At 44.1% G+C, this 25,958-nt stretch overlaps 1 protein-coding gene across 6 annotated transcripts; it reads left to right on the top strand.

Moving 5' to 3' along the window:
- Positions 1–15,521: 15,521 nt before the first annotated feature.
- Positions 15,522–23,089, top strand: lsm10 (LSM10, U7 small nuclear RNA associated). Of its 6 annotated transcripts, none has more exons than XM_077006126.1 (3): positions 20,409–20,524; positions 20,892–20,928; positions 21,997–23,089. In XM_077006126.1, exon 3 carries the CDS (start codon positions 22,008–22,010, stop codon positions 22,368–22,370), a length of 363 nt encoding a protein of 120 aa, XP_076862241.1. In that variant the 5' UTR covers positions 20,409–20,524; positions 20,892–20,928; positions 21,997–22,007; the 3' UTR covers positions 22,371–23,089. The 6 variants fall into 6 exon arrangements, with proteins under 6 accessions (XP_076862246.1, XP_076862243.1, XP_076862241.1 ...); XM_077006127.1 differs by lacking the exon at positions 20,409–20,524 and adding an exon at positions 20,547–20,756; XM_077006130.1 differs by lacking the exons at positions 20,409–20,524; positions 20,892–20,928 and adding exons at positions 20,937–21,138; positions 21,264–21,376.
- The last annotated feature ends 2,869 nt before the right edge of the window (positions 23,090–25,958 follow it).

Below are 25,958 nucleotides of genomic sequence, written 5' to 3'. Positions count from 1 at the left end.
CTGAGGGGTGATGTGAGGTAACAATGTGGGATGATGCGAGGTAATACTGAGGGGTGATGTGAGGTAACACTGAGGGGTGATGTGAGGTAACAATGAGGGGTGATGTGTGAGGTAATACTGAGGGGTGAAGCGAGGTAACACTGAGGGGTGATGTGAGGTAACAATGAGGGATGATGCGAGGTAATAATGAGGGGTGATGTGAGGTAACACTGAGGGGGTGATGTGAGGTAACAATGAGGGATGATGCAAGGTAATACTGAGGGGTGATGTGAGGTAACACTGAGGAATGACATGAGGTAACAATGAGGGGTCACATGAGGTAACACTGAGGCCTTTAGTCTCTCTGTCTGAATACTAGTATAAAACAATGAAGTCCAAAATCATTTTGTAGACAATTTATTTATATATATATATATATATATATATATATATATATATATATATATATATATATATATATATATATATATATATAATCATGTCTTAGACCATATAGAACCATCACAAAATGAACTTCATTGTATAATCCATAGATGAATACATGGATGTGTAGATATATATCTTGCAGCATTTATATGTCATGCACGTGGGCAGTCATGGCCTGGTGGTAGGGAACTGGTCTTGTGACCGGAGGGTCATGGGTTTAATTCCCAGACCTGAGGCCATGACTGAGGTGCCCTTGAGCAAAGCACCTAACCCCAACTGCTCCCCAGGCGTTCTAGTAATCCCCAAAGCCCTCTAGTAATCACTAGTGTGTGTGTGTGTGTGTGTTCTAACTGCACAGATGGGTAAAAAGCAGAGGACAAATTTCGATTGCGGTGAAAAATCACAATTGTCAAAATATGGCACATTTACATTTATATGTATATATTCATACATGAATAGGCCTAAGGTGAATAAGCTTTGGTCAAGAGAGTGAGATAAAGCTGTTTCACTGCACAGTACAGGCAAGCTGTTGAGTGACATGATCTGAGGTTCTAGGGTACATGACCTGAGGGTCTGAGGTACATGAACTGTTCAGATATGCTTTGATTATGCTTGTGTTGACTGCATCTGTCTCTCAGGTGAAGAGGAGAATAGGTGAGGGGTGGTTTATTTTATCTAATGAATGCCCACTAAATTCTTCTAGGAGACTGCTTAGAACAAACACCTCTTAACAGGAGGATTTTCTTTGTGCCTTTTATAAAATAATTAAGTAAGTGAGGAGGGCTTTTTGATTGTTTATTGTTTATTTGCTTATTTTTAGAGGCTTTAGCATGATACACGAATGGAAATTCAGTAAAGATGTTGGAAATAATATGTGTGTTTCATTTTAATTGAGAAAGAACAATTAAGAAATATTCTTTTCAATTATTAATTTTACAGGGTTTTGAAACCAAATCATTTATGAAGCCACAGTGGAGTGATTGCAATTCTTCTTTTTGACACTTTTTGGTGTCTTTGGTGCAGGAGGCTCAGGGGGAGGGGCTAAAGGCTCATGGGGGGATACAGGAGGCTCAGGCGGAGGAGCAGGTGACTCAGGGGGAGGAGCAGAAGGCTTAGGGGGAGGGGCTAGAGGCTCAGAGGGAGATACAGGAGGCTCAGGGGGAGGTACTAGAGGCTCAGGGGGAGATACAGGAGGCTCAGGGGGAGGTACTAGAGGCTCTGGGGGAGATACAGGAGGCTTAGCGGGAGGTGCAGGAAGCTCAGGGGAAGGAGCAGGTGGCTCTGGCTCTGATGTAGGTGCAGAAGGCTGTGGCTCAGGTCCAGGTGGTTCTTGTTCAGGTACAGGTGGCTCTGGTTCAGGTGCAGATGGTTCTGGTGCAGGTGCAGGTGCAGATTGTTCTGGTGCAGGTGCTGGTGGCACTGCTGCAGGTGGCTCTGAAGCAGGTGGTTCTGGTTCAGGTGCAGATGGTTCTGGTGAAGGTGCGAGTGGCTGTGGTACAGGTGAATCTGATACAGGTGCAGGTGGTTCTTTTGCAGGTGCTGTTGCCTCAGGTACAGGTGGCTCTGGTATAGGTGTCTCTGGTTCAGGTTCAGATGGTTCTGGTCCAGGTGCCGGTGCAAATGGTTCTGGTGCAGGTGGTTGTGATGCAGGTGCAGGTGGTTCTGGTTCATGTGCAGATGGTTTTGGTTCAGGTGCAGGTGGATCTGGTGCAGGTGATTCTGATACAGGTGCATATGGTTCTGGTGCATGGGCAGGTGGTTCTGGTGCAGATGATTCTGATACAGTTGCATATGGTTCTGGATCAGGTGTATGGGCAGGTGGTTCTGGTAGAAGTGGCCCTGGTTCAGGTGCACATGGTATTGGGGGCTCTAGTACAGGCAGGTCTGCTGCAGGTGTAGATGGTTCTGATGCAGGTTCAGGTACAGATGGCTCTGGTGCAGGTCCAGGTGATTCTGGTTCAGGTGCAGGTGGTTTTGGTGTAGATGGCTCTGGTACAGGCAGTTCTGATGCAGGTACAGCTGGTTCTGATTCAGGTTCAGATGGCTCTGGTGAAGGTGCTTCGGATGCAGGTGCCGGACGCTCTGATTCTGGTGCAGGTGTTTCTGGTGCAGGTGATTCAGATATTAACCCTGGTTCTGGTGCAGATGGCTCAGGTGCATATGGCTCTGGTGTAGGTGCAGGTGTTTCTGGTCCAGGGGGCTCTGGTACAGGCAGTTCTGGTGCAGGTGCAGGTAGTTCTGGGGCAGATGGCTCTGGTACAGGTGGTTCTGGTGCAGGTACAGGTGGTTCTGATGCAGGTTCCAATGGCTCTGGTGAAGGTGCTTCGGATGCAAGTGCCGGTGGCTCTGGTTCTGGTGCAGGTGTTTCTGGTTCAGGTGGCTCTGGTGCAGGTGATCCAGATACTGACCCTGGTTCTGGTGCAGGTGGCTCAGGTGCAGGTGGCTCAGGTCCATGTGTCTCTGGTGCAGGTGCAGGTGGTTCTGATGCAAGTTCAGATGGCTCTGGTGAAGGTGCTTCGGTTGCAGGTGCCGGTGACTCTGGTTCTGGTGCAGGTGTTTCTGGTGCAGGTGTTTCTGGTGTAGGTGGCTCTGGTGCAGGGAGCTCTGGTACGGGCAGGTCTGGCACAGGCAGGTCTGCTGCAGGTGCAGGTGGTTCTGCTGCAGGTTCAGATGGCTCTGGTGAAGGTGCTCCGGATGCAAGTGCCGGTGGCTCTGGTTCTGGTGCAGGTGTTTCTGGTTCAGGTGGCTCTGGTGCAGATGATCCAGATACTGACCCTGGTTCTGGTGCAGGTGGCTCAGGTCCATGTGGCTCTAGTGCAGGTGCAGGTGTTTCTGGTGCAGGTTCAGGTACAGATGGCTCTGGTGCAGCTCCAGGTGGTTCTGGTTCTGGTGCAGGTGTTTCTGGTGCAGGGGGCTCTGGTACAGGCAGTTCTGGTGCAGGTACAGGTGGTTCTAATGCAGGTTCAGATGGCTCTGGTGAAGGTGCTTCGGATGCAATTGCCGGTGGCTCTGGTTCTGGTGCAGGTGCTGATGGTTCTGGTGCAGGTGCGGGTGGCTGTGGTACAGGTGAATCTGATACAGGTGCAGGTGGTTCTGTTGCAGGTGCTATTGGCTCAGGTACAGGTGGCTCTGGTATAGGTGTCTCTAGTTCAGGTGCAGATGGTTCTGGTTCAGGTGCAGGTGGATCTGGTGCAGGTGATTCTGATACAGGTGCATATGGTTCTGGTGCATGGGCAGGTGGTTCTGGTGCAAGAGATTCTGATACAGGAGCATAAGGTTCTGGATCAGGTGCATGAGCCGGTGGTTCTGGTAGAGGTGGCCCTGGATCAGGTGCACATGGTATTGTTCCAGGTGCAGGTGCAATTGGCTCTGGTGCAGTTACAGAAAGTTCTGGTTCAGGTGCAGGTAGTTCTGGGGCAGATGGCTCTGGTACAGGCAGTTCTGGTGCAGGTACAGGTGGTTCTGATGCAGGTTCAGATGGCTCTGGTGAAGGTGCTTCGGATGCAAGTGTCGGTGGCTCTGGTTCTGGTGCAGGTGTTTCTGATTCAGGTGGCTCTGGTGCAGGTGATCCAGATACTGACCCTGGTTCTGGTGCAGGTGACTCAGGTCCATGTGGCTCTGGTGCAGGTGCAGGTGTTTTTGGTACAAGTTCAGGTACAGATGGCTCTGGTGCAGGTCCAAGTGTTTCTGGTTCAGGTGCAGGTAGTTCTGGGGCAGATGGCTCTGGTACAGGCAGTCCTGGTGCAGGTTCAGGTGTTTCTGATGCAGGGAGCTCTGGTACAGGCAGGTCTGGTGCAGGTGCAGGTGGTTCTGATGCAGGTTCAGGTACAGATGGCTCTGGTGTAGGTCCAGGTGTTTCTAGTTCAGGTGCAGGTGGTTCTGGGGCAGATGGCTCTGGTACAGGCAGGTCTGAAACAGGTACAGGTGGTTCTGATGCAGGTTCAGATGGCTCTGATGAAGGTGGTTCTGATGCAGGTGCCGGTGGCTCTGGTTCTGGTGCAGGTTCCAGTGGCTCAGGTGCAGGTGGTTCTGATTCAGGTGCAGATGGTTCTGGTCCAAGTGCAGGTGCAAATGGTTCTGTTGCAGGTGCTGATGGCACTGCTGCAGGTGGCTCTGAAGCAGGTGGTTCTGGTTCAGGTGCAGATGGTTCTGGTGCAGGTGCGGGTGGCTGTGGTACAGGTGAATCTGATACAGGTGCAGGTGGTTCTGTTGCAGGTGCTATTGGCTCAAGTACAGGTGGCTCTGGTATAGGTGTCTCTAGTTCAGGTGCAGATGGTTCTGGTTCAGGTGCAGGTGGATCTGGTGCAGGTGATTCTGATACAGGTGCATATGGTTCTGGTGCATGGGCAGGTGGTTCTGGTGCAGGAGATTCTGATACAGGTGCATAAGGTTCTGGATCAGGTGCATGAGCCGGTGGTTCTGGTAGAGGTGGCCCTGGATCAGGTGCACATGGTATTGTTCCAGGTGCAGGTGCAATTGGCTCTGGTGCAGTTACAGAAAATTCTGGTTCAGGTACAGGCAGTTCTGGTGCAGGTCCAAGTGTTTCTGGTTCAGGTGCAGGTAGTTCTGGGGCAGATGGCTCTGGTACAGGCAGTTCTGGTGCAGGTACAGGTGGTTCTGATGCAGGTTCAGATGGCTCTGGTGAAGGTGCTTCGGATGCAAGTGCCGGTGGCTCTGGTTCTGGTGCAGGTGTTTCTGGTTCAGGTGGCTCTGGTGCAGGTGATCCAGATACTGACCCTGGTTCTGGTGCAGGTGGCTCAGGTCCATGTGGCTCTGGTGCAGGTGCAGGTGTTTCTGATGCAGATTCAGGTACAGATGCCTCTGGTGCAGGTCCAGGAGGTTGTGGTTCTGAATCAGGTGCAGGTGGTTCTGGTGTAGATGGCTCTGGTACAGGCAGGTCTGGTGCAGGTACAGGTGGTTCTGATGCAGGTTCAGATGGCTCTGGTGAAGGTGCTTCGGTTGCAGGTGCAGGTGACTCTGGTTCTGGTGCAGGTGTTTCTGGTTCAGGTGGCTCTGGTGCAGGTGATCCTGATACTGACCCTGGTTCTGGTGCAGGTGGCTCAGGTCCATGTGGCTCTGGTGCAGGTGCAGGTGTTTCTGGTGCAGGTTCAGGTACAGATGGCTCTGGTGCAGCTCCAGGTGGTTCTGGTTCTGGTGCAGGTGTTTCTGGTGCAGGGGGCTCTGGTACAGGCAGTTCTGGTGCAGGTACAGGTGGTTCTGATGCAGGTTCAGATGGCTCTGGTGAAGGTGCTTCGGATGCAAGTGCCGGTGGCTCTGGTTCTGGTGCAGGTGTTTCTGGTTCAGGTGGCTCTGGTGCAGGTGATCTAGATACTGACCCTGGTTCTGGTGCAGGTGGCTCAGGTGCAGGTGGCTCAGGTCCATGGGGCTCTGGTGCAGGTGAAGGTGTTTCTGGTGCATGTTCAGGTATAGATGGCTCTGGTGCAGGTCCAGGTGGTTCTGGTTCTGGTGCAGGTGTTTCTGGTGCAGATGGCTCTGGTACAGGCAGGTCTGGTGCAGGTACACATGGTTCTGATGCAGGTTCAGATGGCTCTGGTGAAGGTGCCTTGGTTGCAGGTGCCGGTGACTCTGGTTCTGGTGCAGGTGTTTCTGGTGTAGGTGGCTCTGGTGCAGGTGATTCAGAAGCTGGCCCTGATTCTGGTGCAGGTGGCTCAGGTGCAGGTGACCCTGGTGCAGGTGCAGGTGTTTCTGGTGCAGGGAGCTCTGGTACAGGCAGGTCTGGTGCAGGTGCAGGTGGTTCTGATGCAGGTTCAGGTACAGATGGCTCTGGTGCAGGTGATCCTGATACTGACCCTGGTTCTGGTGCAGGTGGCTCAGGTCCATGTGGCTCTGGTGCAGGTGCAGGTGTTTCTGGTGCAGGTTCAGGTACAGATGGCTCTGGTGCAGCTCCAGGTGGTTCTGGTTCAGGTGCAGGTGTTTCTGGTGCAGGGGGCTCTGGTACAGGCAGTTCTGGTGCAGGTACAGGTGGTTCTGATGCAGGTTCAGATGGCTCTGGTGAAGGTGCTTCGGATGCAAGTGCCGGTGGCTCTGGTTCTGGTGCAGGTGTTTCTGGTTCAGGTGGCTCTGGTGCAGGTGATCTAGATACTGACCCTGGTTCTGGTGCAGGTGGCTCAGGTGCAGGTGGCTCAGGTCCATGGGGCTCTGGTGCAGGTGAAGGTGTTTCTGGTGCATGTTCAGGTATAGATGGCTCTGGTGCAGGTCCAGGTGGTTCTGGTTCTGGTGCAGGTGTTTCTGGTGCAGATGGCTCTGGTACAGGCAGGTCTGGTGCAGGTACACATGGTTCTGATGCAGGTTCAGATGGCTCTGGTGAAGGTGCCTTGGTTGCAGGTGCCGGTGACTCTGGTTCTGGTGCAGGTGTTTCTGGTGTAGGTGGCTCTGGTGCAGGTGATTCAGAAGCTGGCCCTGATTCTGGTGCAGGTGGCTCAGGTGCAGGTGACCCTGGTGCAGGTGCAGGTGTTTCTGGTGCAGGGAGCTCTGGTACAGGCAGGTCTGGTGCAGGTGCAGGTGGTTCTGATGCAGGTTCAGGTACAGATGGCTCTGGTGCAGGTCCAGGTGGTTCTCGTTCAGGTGCAGGTGGTTCTGGTGCAGATGGCTTTGGTACAGGCAGTTCTGATGGAGGTACAGGTGGTTCTGATGCAGGTTCAGATGGCTCTGGTGAAGGTGCCTCAGTTGCAGGTGCCGGTGACTCTAGTTCTGGTGCAGGTGTTTCTGGTGCAGGTGGCTTTGGTGCAGGTGCAGATTGTGGTGGCTCAGGTGCATGTGGCTCTGGAACAGGCAGCTCTGGTGCTGGTGAAGGTGGTTCTGATGCATCCAGTCCAGGTAGTCCAGGTGGCTCTGGCATATGTACCCCTGGTTCATTTGCTGATGGCTCTGGTGCAGTTGCAGATGGTTCTGGTGCAGGTTTAAGCCAAGGTCTCTTTGAAGTTTTATTTAAAGCAGGAAACGGATTTTGGCCAGCATCTGCACCTTCAACAAAGCTGTGTCCATAGTAGCAATTGAAGTTTATTATCACTTTAATCAGTTCTGGAGTAGGGAAGTCCATAGCAATTATGCCTACACAAGACAGGTTGTGTGAACTATAAAGTCTTAAGAGATAATCACAGATCTGTTTGTTTAGTGTTTTTGCAACTCTTTCTGGGACTTCAACTTTACCTTTTGCACCAGTGTCCGTAAGTCGCATCTCACTGCCACAGAAGTCAGAAGCCTCTTTGATGTTTTTCTTTATCGACATCCCCTTATCTTTTTCCAACTCCATGGCTTTAACAGGAAGTCCCAATCCAAAGTTGGAACTCTGAATTATAACGATCTTTCCCCTCACGTCATTCATTGTTGGAATCTCTATCTTCATCCAAACCTCAGGGTTATGACTTAACAATTCTGTAATTTCACTAAGAGCACCCTTGTCTGGTGTAACTCTCAACAGCAGTGCCTCTGTCCTTTGACTTTTTAAAAAGGTCTGCATCTGTTCCAGGGTGTGTGTGAATGTCTGACTATAAAACATACCAAGCAAACCATTTCTAACAATCAGTTTGCCTAGGTGTAACGTCAAGTGTACATCAAAGAATCTCACACCTGCATTCAGCTGATTTGGCAAATCCCACTCCTGAGTCCGGTACCAGAACCAGCCTGAACTGGTAATACTGTGATGAGTTCCAGGGATAGACACAGAGGCCAAGGAAGTGTTGTCTGGGACACATTTCATCCAATCCAGATTGGTGTGATCATGTTTCATGTTAAAATCAATGTGACCACCACACTGGTAAACAACAACCCTGTTAAGTAAGGATTAAAATAATTAAAATAACTTTAACAAGAGTTACAATAAACAAAAAACACACATATACATTTAATAATTTTAATTTTCACCATAATAAAACATTTTCAAGTTATTCAGAGAAGTGAGATTTTAGCTTTATATCTTTTTAATTCATTTGTTAATTGATCTTTTATTGCACTGAATTTTAAGTATTTTAGGTACAGTGATTAGAAGTGAGACTTACATCATCAGCACATAAAGACAGTGAAAGGGCTCCATCATCTTTAGCTGCTTCTGCAGCCACAATAGCAAAACGAAGTCAGTAAGAAAATGGCAACACTTTATAAACCATGAACAGTATTAAACAGCTGTCAGTAACATTAACAAAGTAATCAACACTTGCATTAATTGTCTTTATAGCTGGGTACATAGACCACATTAAAGTTGTTTAAAATCTACTGTAGATTATAAACAGGGGCCCTACAACCAAGGTCCTGGATCACCCTGCAGACCCCAGTACTTGTTAACCCGAATACTTGAATAACGTAAAACAAAGAAACAGCCTTACAGATAGAAAAAGAAAGAGCACCACCATATTTGAAGGTAGGTATGTTTTAGGGTCTTCTGGGAAGTTGCTTTGTATAGAATCTTCCGTTATTATTATTCCATTATTATACTGTAATTTGTACTACATCACATGTGAGTTTCACAGTAACATTTAACTGTTGGAGATTGTAAGTGTACACAAAGTGAGCCTATGTCTACAGCTAGTCTAATGACAGGAGTGAAGAGTGAAAGAGTGAGGAGTGACAAGAGTGAGGTTTATTAGTTCACACCTTGGGCATAAGAATGTGGACTAGATGTTATCCCTCCAACCTGCATTCCTTTTAAGAATCAAGTCCTTGGGCATGTGTGTTCAAAAAGGTAGAGGTTTTACGAAAGGTGTTTAGAGCCGTGGCAGGGTTGATCCGAAAATACACACATTCACATAAACCCAGGTGTATAACACACCTGTAGCACATCTGTGTGTGTATGTGTGTGTGTTCATTCATACGTATATGCACATGTAAATCAGTTCTCTATCTTCACACATGCCATATAAAATGATTTGCATGTATTTTATACTGATGATTGCATAATTACAGCTGCATATATCATCATGTATATACTAAGGACATCTCCTACCTAGTGTTGCATCTGTCTAAAGCAAAAAAAACATTTTCCCTGCATTTAGAATCATAGATTTGAAGCATACAGTCCACAACTCTGTATGAACTCTGAACCCCTTTTTGGCATTGGTCAAGATATTTTACAAAGCTGTTACATTTATCTTTAACTCGCTAAAAACTTTTCAAGAAAATTGTTTATTCATTATAGGATTTTTCCCCAGTACACATCATCCTCCAACATCTTATGTTCTCACATTCTCACATCACTGTGGTGTAATACTCTGTGTTGTACACTGTGGTGTAATATGTGTGTGATGTGAAATGTTATATATTTTTCTCACCTTGGTGGGTGTTGGTTGTTTTTCTTCAGGGACAAAAGTGTCGTTGTTATTCTGATCCCTCTTTTCCTGGTAACACTAGCTGACATCATTCTGTGAGGAACGAAGTGTGCAGGTGACCCTTAAGACTGGCACTCCAGTCTATGGTCTATATCGGAATAGTATGAAAATGTTGGTGCGCCCTATTTACATATGAAAATGTCACAACTGGCGAGATGTCTTCTGTCACCACCAGCAATGTGGCTTCTAAGACATCTTAAACCCCACACAGATGTACACATTCACACTCCTAGGAGCCCATGCTCTTATGTACCTGATTCAACTACTCATGAATGTATTATGCTCTTTATTGGATGATCAGTGTGTTTTACAGCAGGGACATTCATACCAAAGTGAAATTGTCTGTCCACAGTAGTATAGGTGAAACTACTGACCCTGCACAGTTCAACTAAGCACCACAGCATTATCTACATATGGGCTATTCTTAGTTATCCATTGTCATAGTTTTTCATTTGTGATTTAGTGCATCTCGTCTCTTGGCTATTCAGTTGTGTACTGGCACGCATAAGGATGGAACTTCCAGGCAAGAGGAGGAGAGGTAGACCTAAGAGGAGGTTTATGGATGCAGTGGTAGAAGATATGAGAGTGGCTGGTGTGTCAGTGGAGGACACTCAGGACAGGCCCAGATGGAGGAGTTTGATCCGCTGTGGCGACCCCTAAACAGGAATTACCGAAAGAAGAAGAAGACTGGCACGCATAAGGACATTCTCTCTTTGGATCAGGAATCACATTGACACATAGGCCTACAAATATTTTTTCTAAGTGCGGGTGCCACTTCAAATAATATGTAAACAACAACGATAATAATGGTTCCAGTGAAAAGGAACATCAAAAGAGAGCGTCAAAATAGAACACCTAAAGAGAACTTCTATAGAGAATGCTTAAAGAGAATGTCTATAGAAAACGCATAAAGAGAACATCTATAGAGAACGCATAAAGAGAACATCTATAGAGAACATATATAGAGAACGCATAAAGAGAACATATATAGAGAACATCTATCGAGAACATCTATAGAGAACACATAGAGAGAATATCAAATTCACTGACAGCATCCCTGGGCTACTTGCCCAGTATTGCGGATTATGACGCAAGTGCGGATTATGATGCATTTGGATGCCTCGTTCACTAATAAGTGAATAACACCAAACATATTATGTTACAGATTGCTTTGCTCATCCAGAGAGGTTTCGTGACCTTTAAAGATTTAAAGGCATAGACAGAACAACCATTTGATTTAATAGATAATCAATCTAAAGATGGAAACAAACGATTTTTATTTCTTTAACCGGTTTAATGCGTATCGTGTCAATTGCAAGAAGGTTTTGTGAATCCTGCGCGCCCTCTGTAGGTAACGGGCACTTTCTGATCATTTCTCAGCTGTAGCTAAATCAGTCAGTCTCCTTGTGGACTGTTGGTAGTAAAGCCGATTAATTTGGGAATTTTCTAGAGCAGTTGTGTCAGGATAAATCTAACACAAGTGTGCGCAAGCTAACGCACGCCAGCTAAATAATTTTGCTGTTACAAATTAGTATCTGCAATTCTCAAGCTGCTGTGATGTCAGTAAGGATTTTACCCATATTTATTATACATTTGGGCAGAGAAATTTTTTATATTTTGGATCAACACCTCCGTTCACAGAATCAAATAATGATAAAACAAAGGTAATGGTAGTTGGCTAGCTAACATTGTTCATCCTTGCAACCAAATTCACATTACTGTAGCTTATTAGTGAACCTAATCCATTCGTCATGTTACAAGAGCTACCTTTCTCTTACTATGTGGTCATAAATAAAATGACATTTTGTAAATGCATTATTTACTAGCGCATAATTTATATGACGCCGTTAATTGGGTGTGTTCATGGGCGTCCAATATCCGCAACAACTATACTCCCAACTATAACCAATTCTGAAAGAAAACAAGGCATAATAACACTTTTCTTAAATATTATATTTATACATCTCTGGAAGTCAAAATGTGCCAGTATCACGTGTTGGAGATTTCAGGCTCAAAATACAAAAGCCTACCACAGGTTTGGATTATAAGGAAATAAAAATGACTGACCGAACAGCAGTGTTGCGAATTTTGTCAGTAACGGGATAATATAATTAATTACTTTTCCTGCCGTTACAACGCCGTTGACGTTACTGGTCATTAAAAGCGGTGCGTTACTATTGATATACTAACAGTAATGCGAGCGGACCGCTGCCCAGGCTAGTGAGGAGCAGTGATGCCGGTAACGCGTTAATTCAGTATTATATCGCGATCGATCGATCGCCGGTGGTTGGCGCCAGATCGAACTAGTAACTCATTGAATCATAGATGTGGATCAGAGGTAAATAAACTGGATTTTTTTTTCGGCGTGAGATATCGGAAGTGTGGCGTAAGCGTGTGAAGACAGTCAAATGCGTGTGTCTCAATGCGTGACAGTTGGCAACCCTGTAAGTGGGCGGAGTTGAACAGAAAGACTGTCTTATTTATTTATTTAAAAAACATGTAAGCCTATTTCAAGAAAAAGTTTACAAATGCCAGTGTCATTTTTGATGTTCCGGTTAAAATACATGTCAATAAAGTGAGTATTGGCAGAACTGGTAGTCATTTTCATGTTATAGGGGCGGGGGATCAGCCTCTGCTGAAAGTAACTAAAAGTAATCTAACTTAGTTACTTTTAAAAGCAAGTAGTCAGTAACTTAACTGAGTTACTTTTTAAAGAAGTAGTCAGTAGTCAGTAGTCGGATTACTGTTTCAAAGTAACTATGGCAACACTGGTGAGGAGTAACAGATCTCGATAGGTCACAGTTCTCGTGTAACACCTGTTTAACTTAACAAGTCAGTAAGCGATTGGCTAAGGCAGCGTTATGGTAGCCAGTGTTGTTACACGCGTGCCGAAGCACGTCAGTGACACGCGAGACAAATGGAGAAGAGGCAGCAATGACAGTCAGAAGTAAGCCGAAGAAAAATTTGCATTTTCAAGGTGGCGATATAAACATTATTTAAGAAAGTTCCTGAATGTCTACCAGACTGGGTATTTGTTTTATTTAATTAAGAATAGAGGTTTTATTGTTAAGTTTACTTCTGTTGTGAACAAACCAGTTGTCTCAGGTTAAGAGAATGTAATTTAATTTGATAATGTAAATGCACTTTATATAGTGTAACTGTTTACTTTTGCTTTTTTTTTTACAAAGATTTGGGATTTTAAAGGATTTTATCCTGCACTGGTCTGTTGATGTGCAATAAATATCAAAAGTTAAACACCTTTCTGATCTACTCATTTCAACTGACTGTGAAAACTGCTTTTTCAAAAAATCCTTCTTCATTGGCATATAACTTTTTTTAACTGTAATGCAAATAGTTACTTTCCCTGGTAACGAGTTACTTTTTTATAGAGTAATTCAGTTACTAACTCGGTTACTTTTTTGAACAAGTAGTGAGTAACTATAACTAATTACTTCTTTAAAGTAACGTTCCTAACACTGCCGAACAGTACTGTTATGATTAATTTTCCTTGTGTGAACTCGTGTAGAGTCTGGGACATAACTGTCCAATATGAACAAACCAGCAAGAACTATGGGGGCGGAACTTTATTTCGGTGCTCTCCGCTGTACTGGGACCGCTTCAGTTGACGCACAGGGTTCGATCCGATGCAAACTCATGTAGGCCTACAAGCAACATGCGAAATCTGAACCTTTGCTGTTTTCACTGAAATCAAATTATAAGCATTAAGTCCACACTTTAACAAGAGTTTAAAATGTATTCTTATTTTGTCCAGAGTCACAGGTGTTTTGTATACATGTTTACTTTTATATAAAGTGTATTTCAACTTCATTAACAGATTAACATTGACCTCCATGAGCAACACATTTATCAAAATGTCTTACTAAAGTTTTCAGTTCAAGCTACATTGTTTGTGGTTTTCCATATTTTTATGTCTGAAATTATACAATTAGCCTTTGATTTTTTTGCAATTTATACCCGTTCATGATGCTGCTTGCAGTTCTACGACGTGACGACTGTGGAATTGAAGTACCAGGCCCTCCTGTGTCCAGGAGATTGTGATCTCCTGCTCATCTCGTTCAACCACATTGATTGAGTAGATCCTTTCTAAACATAAATCAGTTTGTTTTCTATTGCTCTCTACCTCCGTGAGTTCAGCTGGAAGTAGCTTAAAGAAAGAACCAAGTGGCCGGGTTTGATGCTTATTCTAGTGCTACTCTTCAGGTAGCATTCTTCCCAGATTCAGAGTAACACCTAGAAGCTTTGCAAGGAACTGCACTTCACGAGCTCCATCGCCCTAACAGCGGAATTGCAACTACCAACTCCTTCTCTCTAATGGGGGGTGAAGAAACGTACCATGCACCGCCTCAGGCGTTGTACATACCACCCGTGATCCAAAGGAATGTGGAACATACATCATTTGGCAGACTTACATGTTTATCAGTATGATAGAACATGTGCTACCTGTCAATCAAACCTACGACCCTGGTGGTGTGAGCACCTTGATCTGCCTACGTCACCAGGTGAGCTACAGTAGGACTGTTTCCAATCACACTCACCTCTAGTGTCAGTTAAATGTGCATCATTCATAGAGCATCACCTTCATATATGAGTGATGTGATTTTGATGTGACTACTAAGACTGCATCACAAACTTGATTCCCTCTGCCTGTGTGTGCTCCTCTCTCTCTCTCTCTCTCTCTCTCTCTCTCTCTCTCTCTCTCTCTCTCTCTCTCTCTCAAGTGGTTTAACAGTAGAGGCAGAGAGGTGAGGAAGATGTTTCAGAGTGGGGCCAGTTACTCATGTGCCATGCCGGAAGGCTCGTTTGACATCGTGGGAGACAGAGTGACCCATCTGGGCACAAACATGTGAGCATCACACCTCTTATGTCTAAACACATACATCACACCTCTTACCTCTAAACACACACACATCACACCTCTTACCTCTAAACACACACACACATCTTACCTCTAAACATACACACACACACACACACATCACACCTCCTACCTCTAAACACACATACATCACACCTCTTACCTCTAAACACACACACACACACACACACACACTTCCTACCTCTAAACACACACATCGCACCTCTTACCTCTAAACACAAACATCACACCTCTTACCTCTAAACACGCACACATCACACCTAAGTTCACATCACACATGAGCTAAACTAAGCTCAAAATTACCTGTAAGCACGCTAAAGGATCATTAAGACCACTCCATAAACATCAGTGCCGTGTAGTTGCTATGGGTTGCGGTTCATTAACGATAGCTAAGCTCTTAATTACCTCTAAACACACACATCACATCTCTAGTCTAGTGTTTTGCCTCTAAACTTCATAAATATGATGCCGAACACATGTGCATTACAGAGTCTTTGGAGAACTCAGTAATATTCCTCGTGAAATACCATCAAACCCGATCCAGGGGCTTTTAAGCCTTTAAAAGCCCCTCCCACCTGGCCTGGTTTGTGTGGCTTACTCATCTAGGTACAGGGTGACATCACTCAACAACACCTGCACCTCAGGAGCCTGCAGTGACTCCAGTAACAGCAGACGGGTTGGTTCTTCCTGACCCAGAAAGGTCCTAACCAAGCCCTTTGTCCCATTTGTTTAAGTACACCTTTATGTTGTTTATGGGTATATTGTGTAAATGCCTCTGAGTCTTTGCAGAGATGCGTAGCGGTGTGTGTTTGGGACAGAAGGACACAGCTCCTAGTCCGCTGGCTAAGGAAGAGCGTAACCTGCTGGCCAAGCTAATGCAGGGGGCGGAGCTATGGGGCCATGGAGAGGCTGTCCCAGCAGTTGGGAGGAGCCTGTTCTCCTTAGACCTGGAGAAAGAGGAAGAGGAGGAGGAGAAAGAGGGGTAAGGGCTGATCAGTTCTTTTCATCCAGAGTTGAAACACACCAGTCCCCAGCAGTTACACATTTTTTTTTTTAAACATATGTTTATTGGGTTTTCTTATATCTTTCTAAAACAAAAAAAAAAAAAAAAAAAAAACAACAAAGGGTCCAGGAATACAAAACAAAAACTACATATATAATGAGGTAATTAAGACATACAAGTTTTAAATATAATGAATACAGAAATAAAAATTTTTCCCTTTTTTTCTCTTTCTCTCCCCCTCCTCTTACTCTTAGCTATCTCTGTCAGTGTCATGTCCAAATACAAAGCGAATGTGAAATATAGTGAGACGGGAATGCAGCGTAATATAATGTCCATGTGAAGGCAAGAAAAGTCCATTAGTCTTTGTTAACTGATTGCAGGTATAACTGTACAGGAGACCAGATCCTAGCAAACTTTTCTGAGTTCTGGCGTAGATCGTATGTTATCTTTTCCATGGGTAACCATTTAGCAATGTGCTTCCACCACATCTCCACCGAGGGGACATCCGACCTTGACCACAATAACAATATACATTTTCTAGCCAAATAGAATAAGATATGTAAAAGATTAATGGTGTCACTATCCAGTGAAGGGTCTACGGCGTTTAAAAGATATACTGTTGGAGACATATCAAGTTGTATGCCAGTTATTTTTCTTATGGCCAGATCAATCCCCCTCCAGTAGTTCTGCAGTTTGGCGCACGACCAGAGAGTGTGTAAAAATGTACCAACTTCAGTAGAACATTTAAAACACATGTTTGAGTGGTTTGGGAACATCTTGTGCAGGCGAACCGGGGTAAGACACATCCTATGAAACAATTTGAAATTTTGTTCATGAACATTAATAGATGTACATTTGGGAAATATCCAATTACATATGTTCAACCAGACTTCATCTTCAAACTCTGAACCCAGATCCTTTTCCCATATTAATCTCAAAGTATCGTAGTCCGAAGACGTCATATTAGAGTTGCGTATAAGTTGGAAATTCTATTTTTAGAGCCATCCTCAACAAGCAGTGTTTCCAATTTATTCGGTTGAATTCTAAACTTGTTGCTTTTGATACAATTCTGAGTAAAGTGTCTAATTTGGAAAAATTTAAAAAGGTCAGCATTAGGGATTCCGAAAAGTGATTTGAGTTGTTCGAATGATTTTATACCACCTTCTGTAAATATACTTGAGAAATCCACTATACCACTTAAATTCCAGCTATTAAGTCCGATGTCTCTAAGCTGAGGGGGCAGATCCGGGTTCAGAGTGAGTGGTGACCGTAAGGATAAGCAGTTAGGTATTTTCATGTATTTTCTAGCATCTTTCCAAGATAACAAAGTGTTATATATTACAAAATTTTCTGAAAGTGATGGTATTTTCTCAAAGTTATAGATGAATTGCAAGGAGGTTAACAATCTTGGGTGACACATAAACATTTCAATACCAACCCACAGTGAATCTGACCTATTAGAAAACCAACTACACATCTGTTTTGCTTGTGCTGCCCAAAAATACAAACTCAAATTTGGTAAACCTATACCTCCCCTGTCTTTGGGCTTTAATAGAGTGGATAATTTTACTCTGGGTTTACCCTTGTCCCAAATAAATTTGCTTATCAAATTGTTTAATTTCTTGAAAAAGTTGGGGGTCAAATGACAAGGTAAGTTTTGAAGCAAATAAAGCAATCTAGGTAAGATATTAATTTTTATTACGTTAATTCTGCCAAAGAATGTGATAGGTAAAAATGACCAATCTGCTAAATTTTTCCTTACGATATCTAGAATAGGGAGATAATTAAATCTATATAACTGGTTCAAGTCTGAAGTAATTAATATCCCTAGATATCTAAAGCCCAAGTTTGTCAATTGAAATGGTGTGTTTAATTTAATATTATCTGAAATGTTCAACTTAATAGCCATGGATTTATCAAAATTAATTTTATACCCAGATAAAGCACTATATTTAGCGATCAAGTTTATAATTTCAGGAACCGATGTCAGTGGGTCCTTCAAATATAAGAGTATGTCATCAGCAAATAATGAGATACGATGATCTGTTTCTCCGATTAGGATGCCTGAAAGAGTGGGACTGGATCTAATATATTCCGCAAGGGGTTCTATTACCAGGGCAAAAAGTAAGGGAGAAAGAGAGCATCCTTGTCTACAACCTCTTTTGATTGGGAAACTATCAGAGACAAGACCATTTGTTTTAATACAGGCCAAGGGGTCAGAATATAATAATTTAACTATATTTATAAAATTATTTCCTAGTCCAATTTTCCCCATAAGTGCAAAAAGAAAATATCCCATTCTACCCTATCGAACGCCTTCTCTACATCCAATGAGACAATTAAAGCTGGGTCATTTATTTTTGCTAAAAAATGTATAATATTAAGAACACGGCGAACATTATCAGATCCATATCTAGATTTAATAAATCCTGTCTGATCTGGTTTAATGATATATGGAAGATGTTTATCCAATCTGCGAGACAGTGCTTTGGTTAATATTTTATAGTCTACGTTAAGCAGACTAATCGGTCGATAGGAGGTGCAATCTGTTGGGTTTTTGTCTTTTTTTAATAATAAACTAACATGGGCCATTTTCCAGGAGTCTGGTATTGATTTATCCTGAAGAATATTATTAATCATAGGCAGTTACACATTTTTGATACCTGGTTGAACAGAAATCTATGGATAATTACCAAGACACTTCCTCACTCCTCACAGGTGTGATGGCACAAGGGACAGACTCAGGTGGCTTGGTGTGTTAGACTCCCTAGCACTGCTGAAACTGACGCAGCTGAGAAGAAGCAGAAAATAATCAAACACAAATAAATCATAATGCACAATGCATCACTCACATGTCACAGCAAATCTCAGTCCAGCTTAGTGGATGTTTGGTTTGCTTGTTACACTGACTGTGCTTCTCGTTTAATTATTAAGGTTAGTGAGTGTGGTTGAATAGGAATCCTCTGAAGCAGTGTGAGTGTTCGTTGTGTGGTTCATCTTTACAGGGCCGTCTCCACAGGTAGATGAGTAGTCCCACAGCATCATAAATAACCAGGCCACTACGGTAAAGTGCTCCCTGTGCTTAACAGCAATTCAATTAATTAAGGGTGCGTAATTCCATGGTACATCTCTGCCTGTGGCTGGTGGGTGGGTGTCTGCCACAGACTCCCGGAGTTCATTTGCATGAGGAGAGGAGCAGCGATTCATCTCTGGTTAATACATGAGCTTCACATCAGAACTCATTCTCCTTTATTACTCTTTGGGCCACTTTGAGTCCCATTACGGTGTCAGCTGGTCATGGTCATAGTGTTTTTCAGACCCCCACGCCTGCCTCACTCTCCTGTCTCCATATCTGCGTTTCCCTTCTGCTCTGGCATTAGCTGGAGCATTAAGTAGCTTGTTAATAACGTCACGCTTTAGCCATGCAGACCTGAGGATCAGGGCGGAGCGGCCTGAACCTCAGGACTAGGACTTGGGAGCAGGTCCACTGGGACTGTTTCATTCTGAGGACTCCATAAATAGGCCTAAGCCTTTCATTGGTTATCATGCTGCAATTTCCGTTAGCCACATATTAGTTTTTTAATCTAATTATCTAGTGGAGTATTTAGTGTGTGTTTCTGTGTCAGTGTTCTACAGTGAGACGAGTCTACAGTAAAGCTAAAAATACATCACCGAGAAGACTTAAGCACGCTAAAGGATCATTAAGACCATAAACATCAGCGCCGTGTAGTTGCTATGGGTTGCAGCTCATTAACTCTTAATTAAGCTCTTAATTAGGTAAAGTAGGTAACATATGTAGACCAGGGTTAATGCGCAAAGTTGATCTCAGCATTGTAGTAACTTTTTTATAAACTTGTGCTGCTACTGCTGATGCAGGGTTGCCAACTCTCACTCATTGAGCGTGAGACACACGCATTTGACCGTTTTCACACGCTCTCACGCCACACTTGCGATTTCTCACGCCGAAAAAAAAATCTAGTTTATTTACCTCTGATCCACATGAGTTATTAGTTCGCTCTGGCGCCGACCACCGGCGATAGATAGATCGCGATATAATACTTAATTTGTGTCCATTTTACGTCGTCGTCGTCGTAAACCCCCCCCCCCCCCCCCCCCCCCCCCAACAATTTACACTCGCCACCTCCTCCAGGTTCAAATCTCACTCCAAACGATCTTCAAAAGTTGTCAACCCTGTGAGGGTTTTCCATCCACCGAGTTTTTGCGCATTTTGAAAATGCGCATGAAAAAAGCTGGATGGGAAAAGTCCAAAACTCGAAAAAAGCCCCAAATATCGCAAAAAGATTTTTACGCTAGGAGGAGGTGGAAAAGTTAGACTATCGCATCGCCAAAATTCGGAAAAACTGGATGGAAAAGGGTTTTTCGCATAAACGATGACGTATCATGCCTCAAGTCATGTGGTTCTGTACATGATCGCGATGTAAAGATGGCAAATGCATACAAAAACAGTTCTGGAGAGAGCAAAAATTGAATTTAACTTCTCCATGTATAGAAAAGAAAAAGAAAAAAATGTTTCAAAACCTCAACGTGCAAAAATGCGTAACTGCCAGATGGATGTAAAAACCACTATTGTTTGGCGTCCTCTCACGTGATCTAAAGTTTATTCGCATCACTGTAATGAATGGAAACAAGGCTTAATTCGCATTTTTTTCTGCCGAAACTTGGAAATTGCGCATTATTTTTACGACAAGACTTCGGTAGCCGGTAGAGGTTTGTGTGAAGTCTCGACGCTAGGGGGCGCACTGACCCACGTGTTCACCCTGCGTTAGCACTGTCAAACCGGAAGAGGCGTCACAGACACGTTTGAAACATGTAACAGCGTCTCAACCAGTGGGGCAGGTAACTGGTTATATTTCTAAATCACGTTGTTTTCGTGCGGGATGCGCTAATGAACTAAACAGCTACATTACAACACCTGTGTCCATATAAAAAGCCTGAGTAGTAGACAGTTGTAGACTGATGTTAGTGGCTAGCTAGCTAACACCAGGTAGATGCACGATGTGACATCTGAACTAGTTCAAGACTATTTTGAAAATACTGAAGTTGTGAAATCTACGCCATATTCACCAGAGTATGTGCTCAAAACGGAAACACACTTGTAGGATGTGACTACCATATGATGGCTAATTCTGCTGTTGTGTTTTCACGGTTTCTGTTATATATTTGTGTTTGGCCACTGATATCTCTCCTTTCTTCCTTTCACTAGTTTCACGCGTGACCACCCAGTTCTGTCATCGTCGAAGGTGCACTAACTTCTCTCATCCTGTTTAGCTGCACTGCCCTTCAGTATTTAACTATGTTTTACACAGTGTAGTAATTTAAATGGGAGCAGAGAACCCACAGAAAATGAGACACCCCTGCACCTCCACATGTCTCTGTCAGGACTGAACTATGCAATTGCAGACATGCCTTAATTTCGGGCTCAGGGCTGTGTGCCTTTCCAGATGACGGGGGTATATTGGCCTTTATCATTACACCAGGTGACGGGGGTATATTGGCCTTTATCATTACACCAGGTGACGGGGGTATATTGGCCTTTATCATTACACCTGGAATTTGTTTTCCTTTTGCTGTTTAGTACTGTTTAGCCACCATACCACAGAATCGATTAGCATCTCGGTCTGTATGCTAATTGCATGGTTGAAGACATTTTGTGAAATTGACACAATTCCTCCCACCATACCTCCTATGGTAAGCAGAACAAGAGAGCTTATTAAAGTGAATTTCAAAATAGACCGCAATGTCTTCACGTTTTGGTTTAGTAAAATACACAGCAAGTCCCATAATTGCAGCCAAAAGATGTGCAAGACACACAGGTCCGTTTTTATTGTAGCGCCACTTAAGAATTTAGTAACCCCTTAACATGAAGTAAAAAGCAACACGTGGTTGATCTTCTGATCATAATAGTTGGCTCATTAAATGGGTTTGGCTGAAGTTTGCAGGTCAAAGACACTCATTAAGTGAGTCTAAAAAAATCTGTGATCAAAATGTTCTGGAGTGTTTCACCAATTGTTCAGCGACTTCTGAAATTAATTACACTACATTAGGCAATCTTTCCATATGAAACAAGCAATGGTGTGTTTTATATGAAGTTTCTTACAGCATTTTAAAACCCTTATGTCTAGCCGTGATGACTTTTGTAGGCTGTATAGCATGCATTAAAAGCTTAATGTGACAGTGTCCTAACCCTGTGCCATACTGTGAGTTATGTTTATTATTAAAGTTGTACATTATTATATAAGTTGTACATTTATATAATATACCTCATTTTGTGTTCATGGGTGGTTAAAGATCTGCGTTCTTGTCCTCAGGTTCAAAATAAATGGCGTCTCAGTCGATACGTGAACGCACGATCGCAGAAAACAGCCTGGTGGTCCTGCTGCAGGGTCTCCATGGCGAGGTTACCACAGTGGACCTGCGGGACGAGAGCACAGCGCGCGGGCGCGTCATCAACGTGGACGCGTTCATGAACGTCCGTCTGGAGGACGTGCTGTACAAGGACCGGCGGGGCCGCCTCTCCAAGATGGCCGACCTGTTCATAACCGGACGCAACGTTCGCTATGTGCACATCCCGGACCACGTGGACATCAGCAGGACCATCGAGACACAGCTGGAGAAGATACAGCGCGTCCGCTGCTTTTCACAGAAAGGCGGGAGGAAGGAATATGAGAAGAAGAAGAAATAGGCAACTTTTTATTTCATGATATTTTGTAAAGTTTGAAATTTGAACTGGGTGTCTTCTCATTGTCATTGTTTTTTATGTTTTATTCACACACACATCAGAAATGTCAGATGATCTTGTATCAGGGTATGTTGCTTTATTCATGGATTCGTTAGTTGGTCTTTATTGCTACATGCATGAATCTAATTACCAATAAATAGTGTTGCTTCATGGCCCACAGCCTGCCCAAAACCTGCTAATCCTCCAGAGATGTGAGTGAAACCAAGACTAGACAAAACAATAACCGCTGACTTTGTGAGGGGGTGGACTGGCTCTTAAAGTCGTCCATTCAAATGTTCTAGGAGCTGTAGGCCCATGTTGTGGGTACAAATACCAGAACAGTAGAGCTTGGCCATTTTGCGGTCCTGGATGTGAGCTGGACCGTATGGGCGCCGGAGGAGGAGCCACACCATGTTCACTCGGCAGGAAAGGAGGAAGAAATACAGAAACTTACACTTGATTTGGAGTGGGGAAACTTCATTTGGGTTATTTAAGCTTTGACACTTTTTTGTGACTTTTGAAAAAACTTCCTTTTCACTGTTGCTTGGGTTAACAGAAAAATGCTATGTGAAATTTGCGTGTGGCCTGGTGTTATCTGGGGCTGCGATGATGAATGTGTTAGATGCTCATTTGTACTGCTGGTGTGAACTTTACTGCTCTAGTAATACTACAACCATCTCATCTTCCAATAATGAGTAGTTAACACATTTAGTTTTCTTTAGTTAACATTTTCAAGATGGTGGTGAATGCATAAAAATGTTTGGGTACAAAACTATCAAATGTACTATATGATAAGGTTTAATTGTGTTTTCTGGACCTCAGTCCAGTCCGCAGTACTCTGCACAGGTTCGTAATGCATGTTAAAAGCAGCAGTCCATGGTTCCTTCTCTCAGATGCAGGAACAGGAAAATGTGGACAGGCGAAAGGATCCGTGAGGACAGGATCAGACATCTCTAAGCTTGTGGGCATCTTGCCTTAGTAAAATGCAGATGCAGTTATGCAATAATGAATCAGCCATCCATGTTGTAACAAGGGAACACAGCAGGGAAGGTTTTGAATGGGTTAAATTTTACAGATGGCTGAAGCTATTTGAAGCTGTCTTTAGTTTTAGCATTTTAATGTAATGAAAAAGAGGGGTAAGATGTGTAAGAACCTGAAAGTGAAAAGTCTCCGTGCACAGAGAGACGTGATGGGAGTGTGTTGGACGGGACCGCAGGACTTTGAGGCAGGTATGGCGTCCAGGAGACTTCTCAGGACACGTCTGTTCTCTCTCAAAACAGGCAGATGATGGGAGCCAGGCCAAGCATCTCAAAGCCAAGCTTTCACAATCGCTCACAACCCCAGTGTTCATAGCAGTTAAACATGAAAGGACTCTCAGAATTACAAGCCTTTAATGTCACTGCCTTTAATGTCGGAGACTAGAATGAGTCAGAAGGTCCATCGTCTCTGCTCCCTGGGGCACGAGGTGCTTAATCTTTCATATTGCTTTTACATAAACTCTTACATAAAATTAGGTACCAGAGAGCATGAGAACAAGACCCACTAATGTCTAATGCCACACTGGCGAATACAAAACAATCATGCTGTGTTGGGGAATCTTGCATTACAAGTCTATTGTTTATTTGCTAAAGTTTCTGCACTTTCTCTGTCATTGTATGTGGCCAGATGTTGTCACGGTAACGGTGGTATTTTCTAAAAAAAAAAAAATTCATCCCATCTTATTTTTAAAACAAACATTTTTGCTCCTACACTGACTACCACACACAGTTGAATGCTTGGAGATCAACCACATAATCACAGGCTGTGAAACCCCATTCACACTCACAGCCTGACAAAAACAGCACTGTTTTGGGCAAAGGGAAAAATACGGAACAATATCACTTCATTTGCTGGGTTGTTTTTCCATTTAGTGCCCCAGTGTGTGATGTCATTATATGTTATGTAATTTTTAATTATAAGTGTAGAAGTGCTGGGGTTCGACTCACAGCTTGGCCAACTGCCTCCTGGGTCCTTGACGACGGCACTGTCCATGCTAGTGATCCGACAGGCAGAGGTAAGAGATTTGCATGTACCTGGCCAGGTGTAGTTACTCACATGGAGTTGCTTAGGCTGGTATTTCACCCAAATCTAAAGGATTTATCCTGCTGAGAAATCCTAATCCCTCATTGTGAAATGTTCCTGTGACGGGTTCTTATAGATGTAGGCAGAATGACCCTATTCCAGTCAACATCCCACTTCCCAAAACCACTGTACAACCAGAAGTTTGTCACTGGACCGTTAATGCCATAATCTACGATATTTAATGATGCCACGGTTACTCTGTAGAGCAGGGCCTGAAGGGACGTGAGTTCTGCGTGTACACAGCCGTCTTCAGGAGTGTGAGATCCTGACATGCTCCTGAACACAAAGAGGTCCTTTAAACGCAGGGCAGGGCACTGAGCCACTCTGGACTTCCACAGCTATTTCCTGCTCCACCCTCAGTGCTTAGCGCTGAACTACGCCTGGCTCCTCTGAGACACGCCACACACTACTGGTTCACTGAGCGACGTGGTCCATTCTACCCTGTGACTCGCTCGTCTCTGTGAGTCACCACTGTGACTCGCTTGTCATTGTGGTCCAGTCATCACTGTGACTCACCGCTGTGATTCACTCAGCACTGTGATTCTCTCACCGCTGTGATTCACTCAGCACTGTGATTCACTCACCGCTGTGATTCACTGATTCACTCAGCACTGTGATTCTCTCACCGCTGTGATTCACTCAGCACTGTGATTCTCTCACCGCTGTGATTCACTCAGCACTGTGATTCACTCACCGCTGTGATTTACCCAACACTGTGATTCACTGATTCACTCAGCACTGTGATTCACTCACCGCCGTGATTCACTCACCGCCATGATTCACCCAGCACTGTGATTCACTGATTCACTCAGCACTGTGATTGGCTCACTGCTATAACCTGTCCGGTGCATAATATCATCACATATTGTGATTGATACACTTTCCAGGACTTGCAAATATAGTGGTGAATGAACAATGTGTTTTGCTTTGACCAAAATGATTTATTATTTGTCATCAGAACTCTCATAGAGTATATCATAGAGGAAAATCATAATATAACAACAGGAATATCAACAACAAAAAACATTAAGAGATTCGTTATAGGGTTCATTAGCATATTTTGATCATCTGTGAGATCAATATTGCAAGTGTCCGCAATTACAAACTGAATTTTATTCTGATCTTGCCCAGGGAGCTTTCCCCCACAAAGGATGATGGGTAAAAAACCACGCCGCATGGCAGCTTGGCCGACGACATGCAGGAAACGGCTCCCTTTGGCGTGGCTGATGAGAGAAAGCATGCGCGTGTGTATCTGACGCCGAGGACCATGAAATGAGAGTGTCACTACGTACTCACGTCAGACTTCACAGCGTCTGAAATCTGAATAGATACCTGACCACTGGTGAGGGACTTTAGATTACCTGGACTGCAGCTGTAGACATTCCTTACCAAGTCCTCACCAGGATTTTGCTCAGGTTTCCTGGATTGTGT

Source organism: Brachyhypopomus gauderio, chromosome 5 (assembly GCF_052324685.1).
Source record: "Brachyhypopomus gauderio isolate BG-103 chromosome 5, BGAUD_0.2, whole genome shotgun sequence".
Taxonomy (NCBI): domain Eukaryota; kingdom Metazoa; phylum Chordata; class Actinopteri; order Gymnotiformes; family Hypopomidae; genus Brachyhypopomus; species Brachyhypopomus gauderio.
The sequence above is the reverse complement of the archived record's forward strand: the minus strand, read 5'-3'. Positions and strand labels throughout refer to the sequence as shown.

What these genes read in the sequence shown, in the direction of transcription:
- lsm10 (XM_077006131.1), top strand. Translation starts at nt 22,008, where the DNA reads ATGGCGTCTCAGTCGATACGTGAACGCACGATCGCAGAAAACAGCCTG.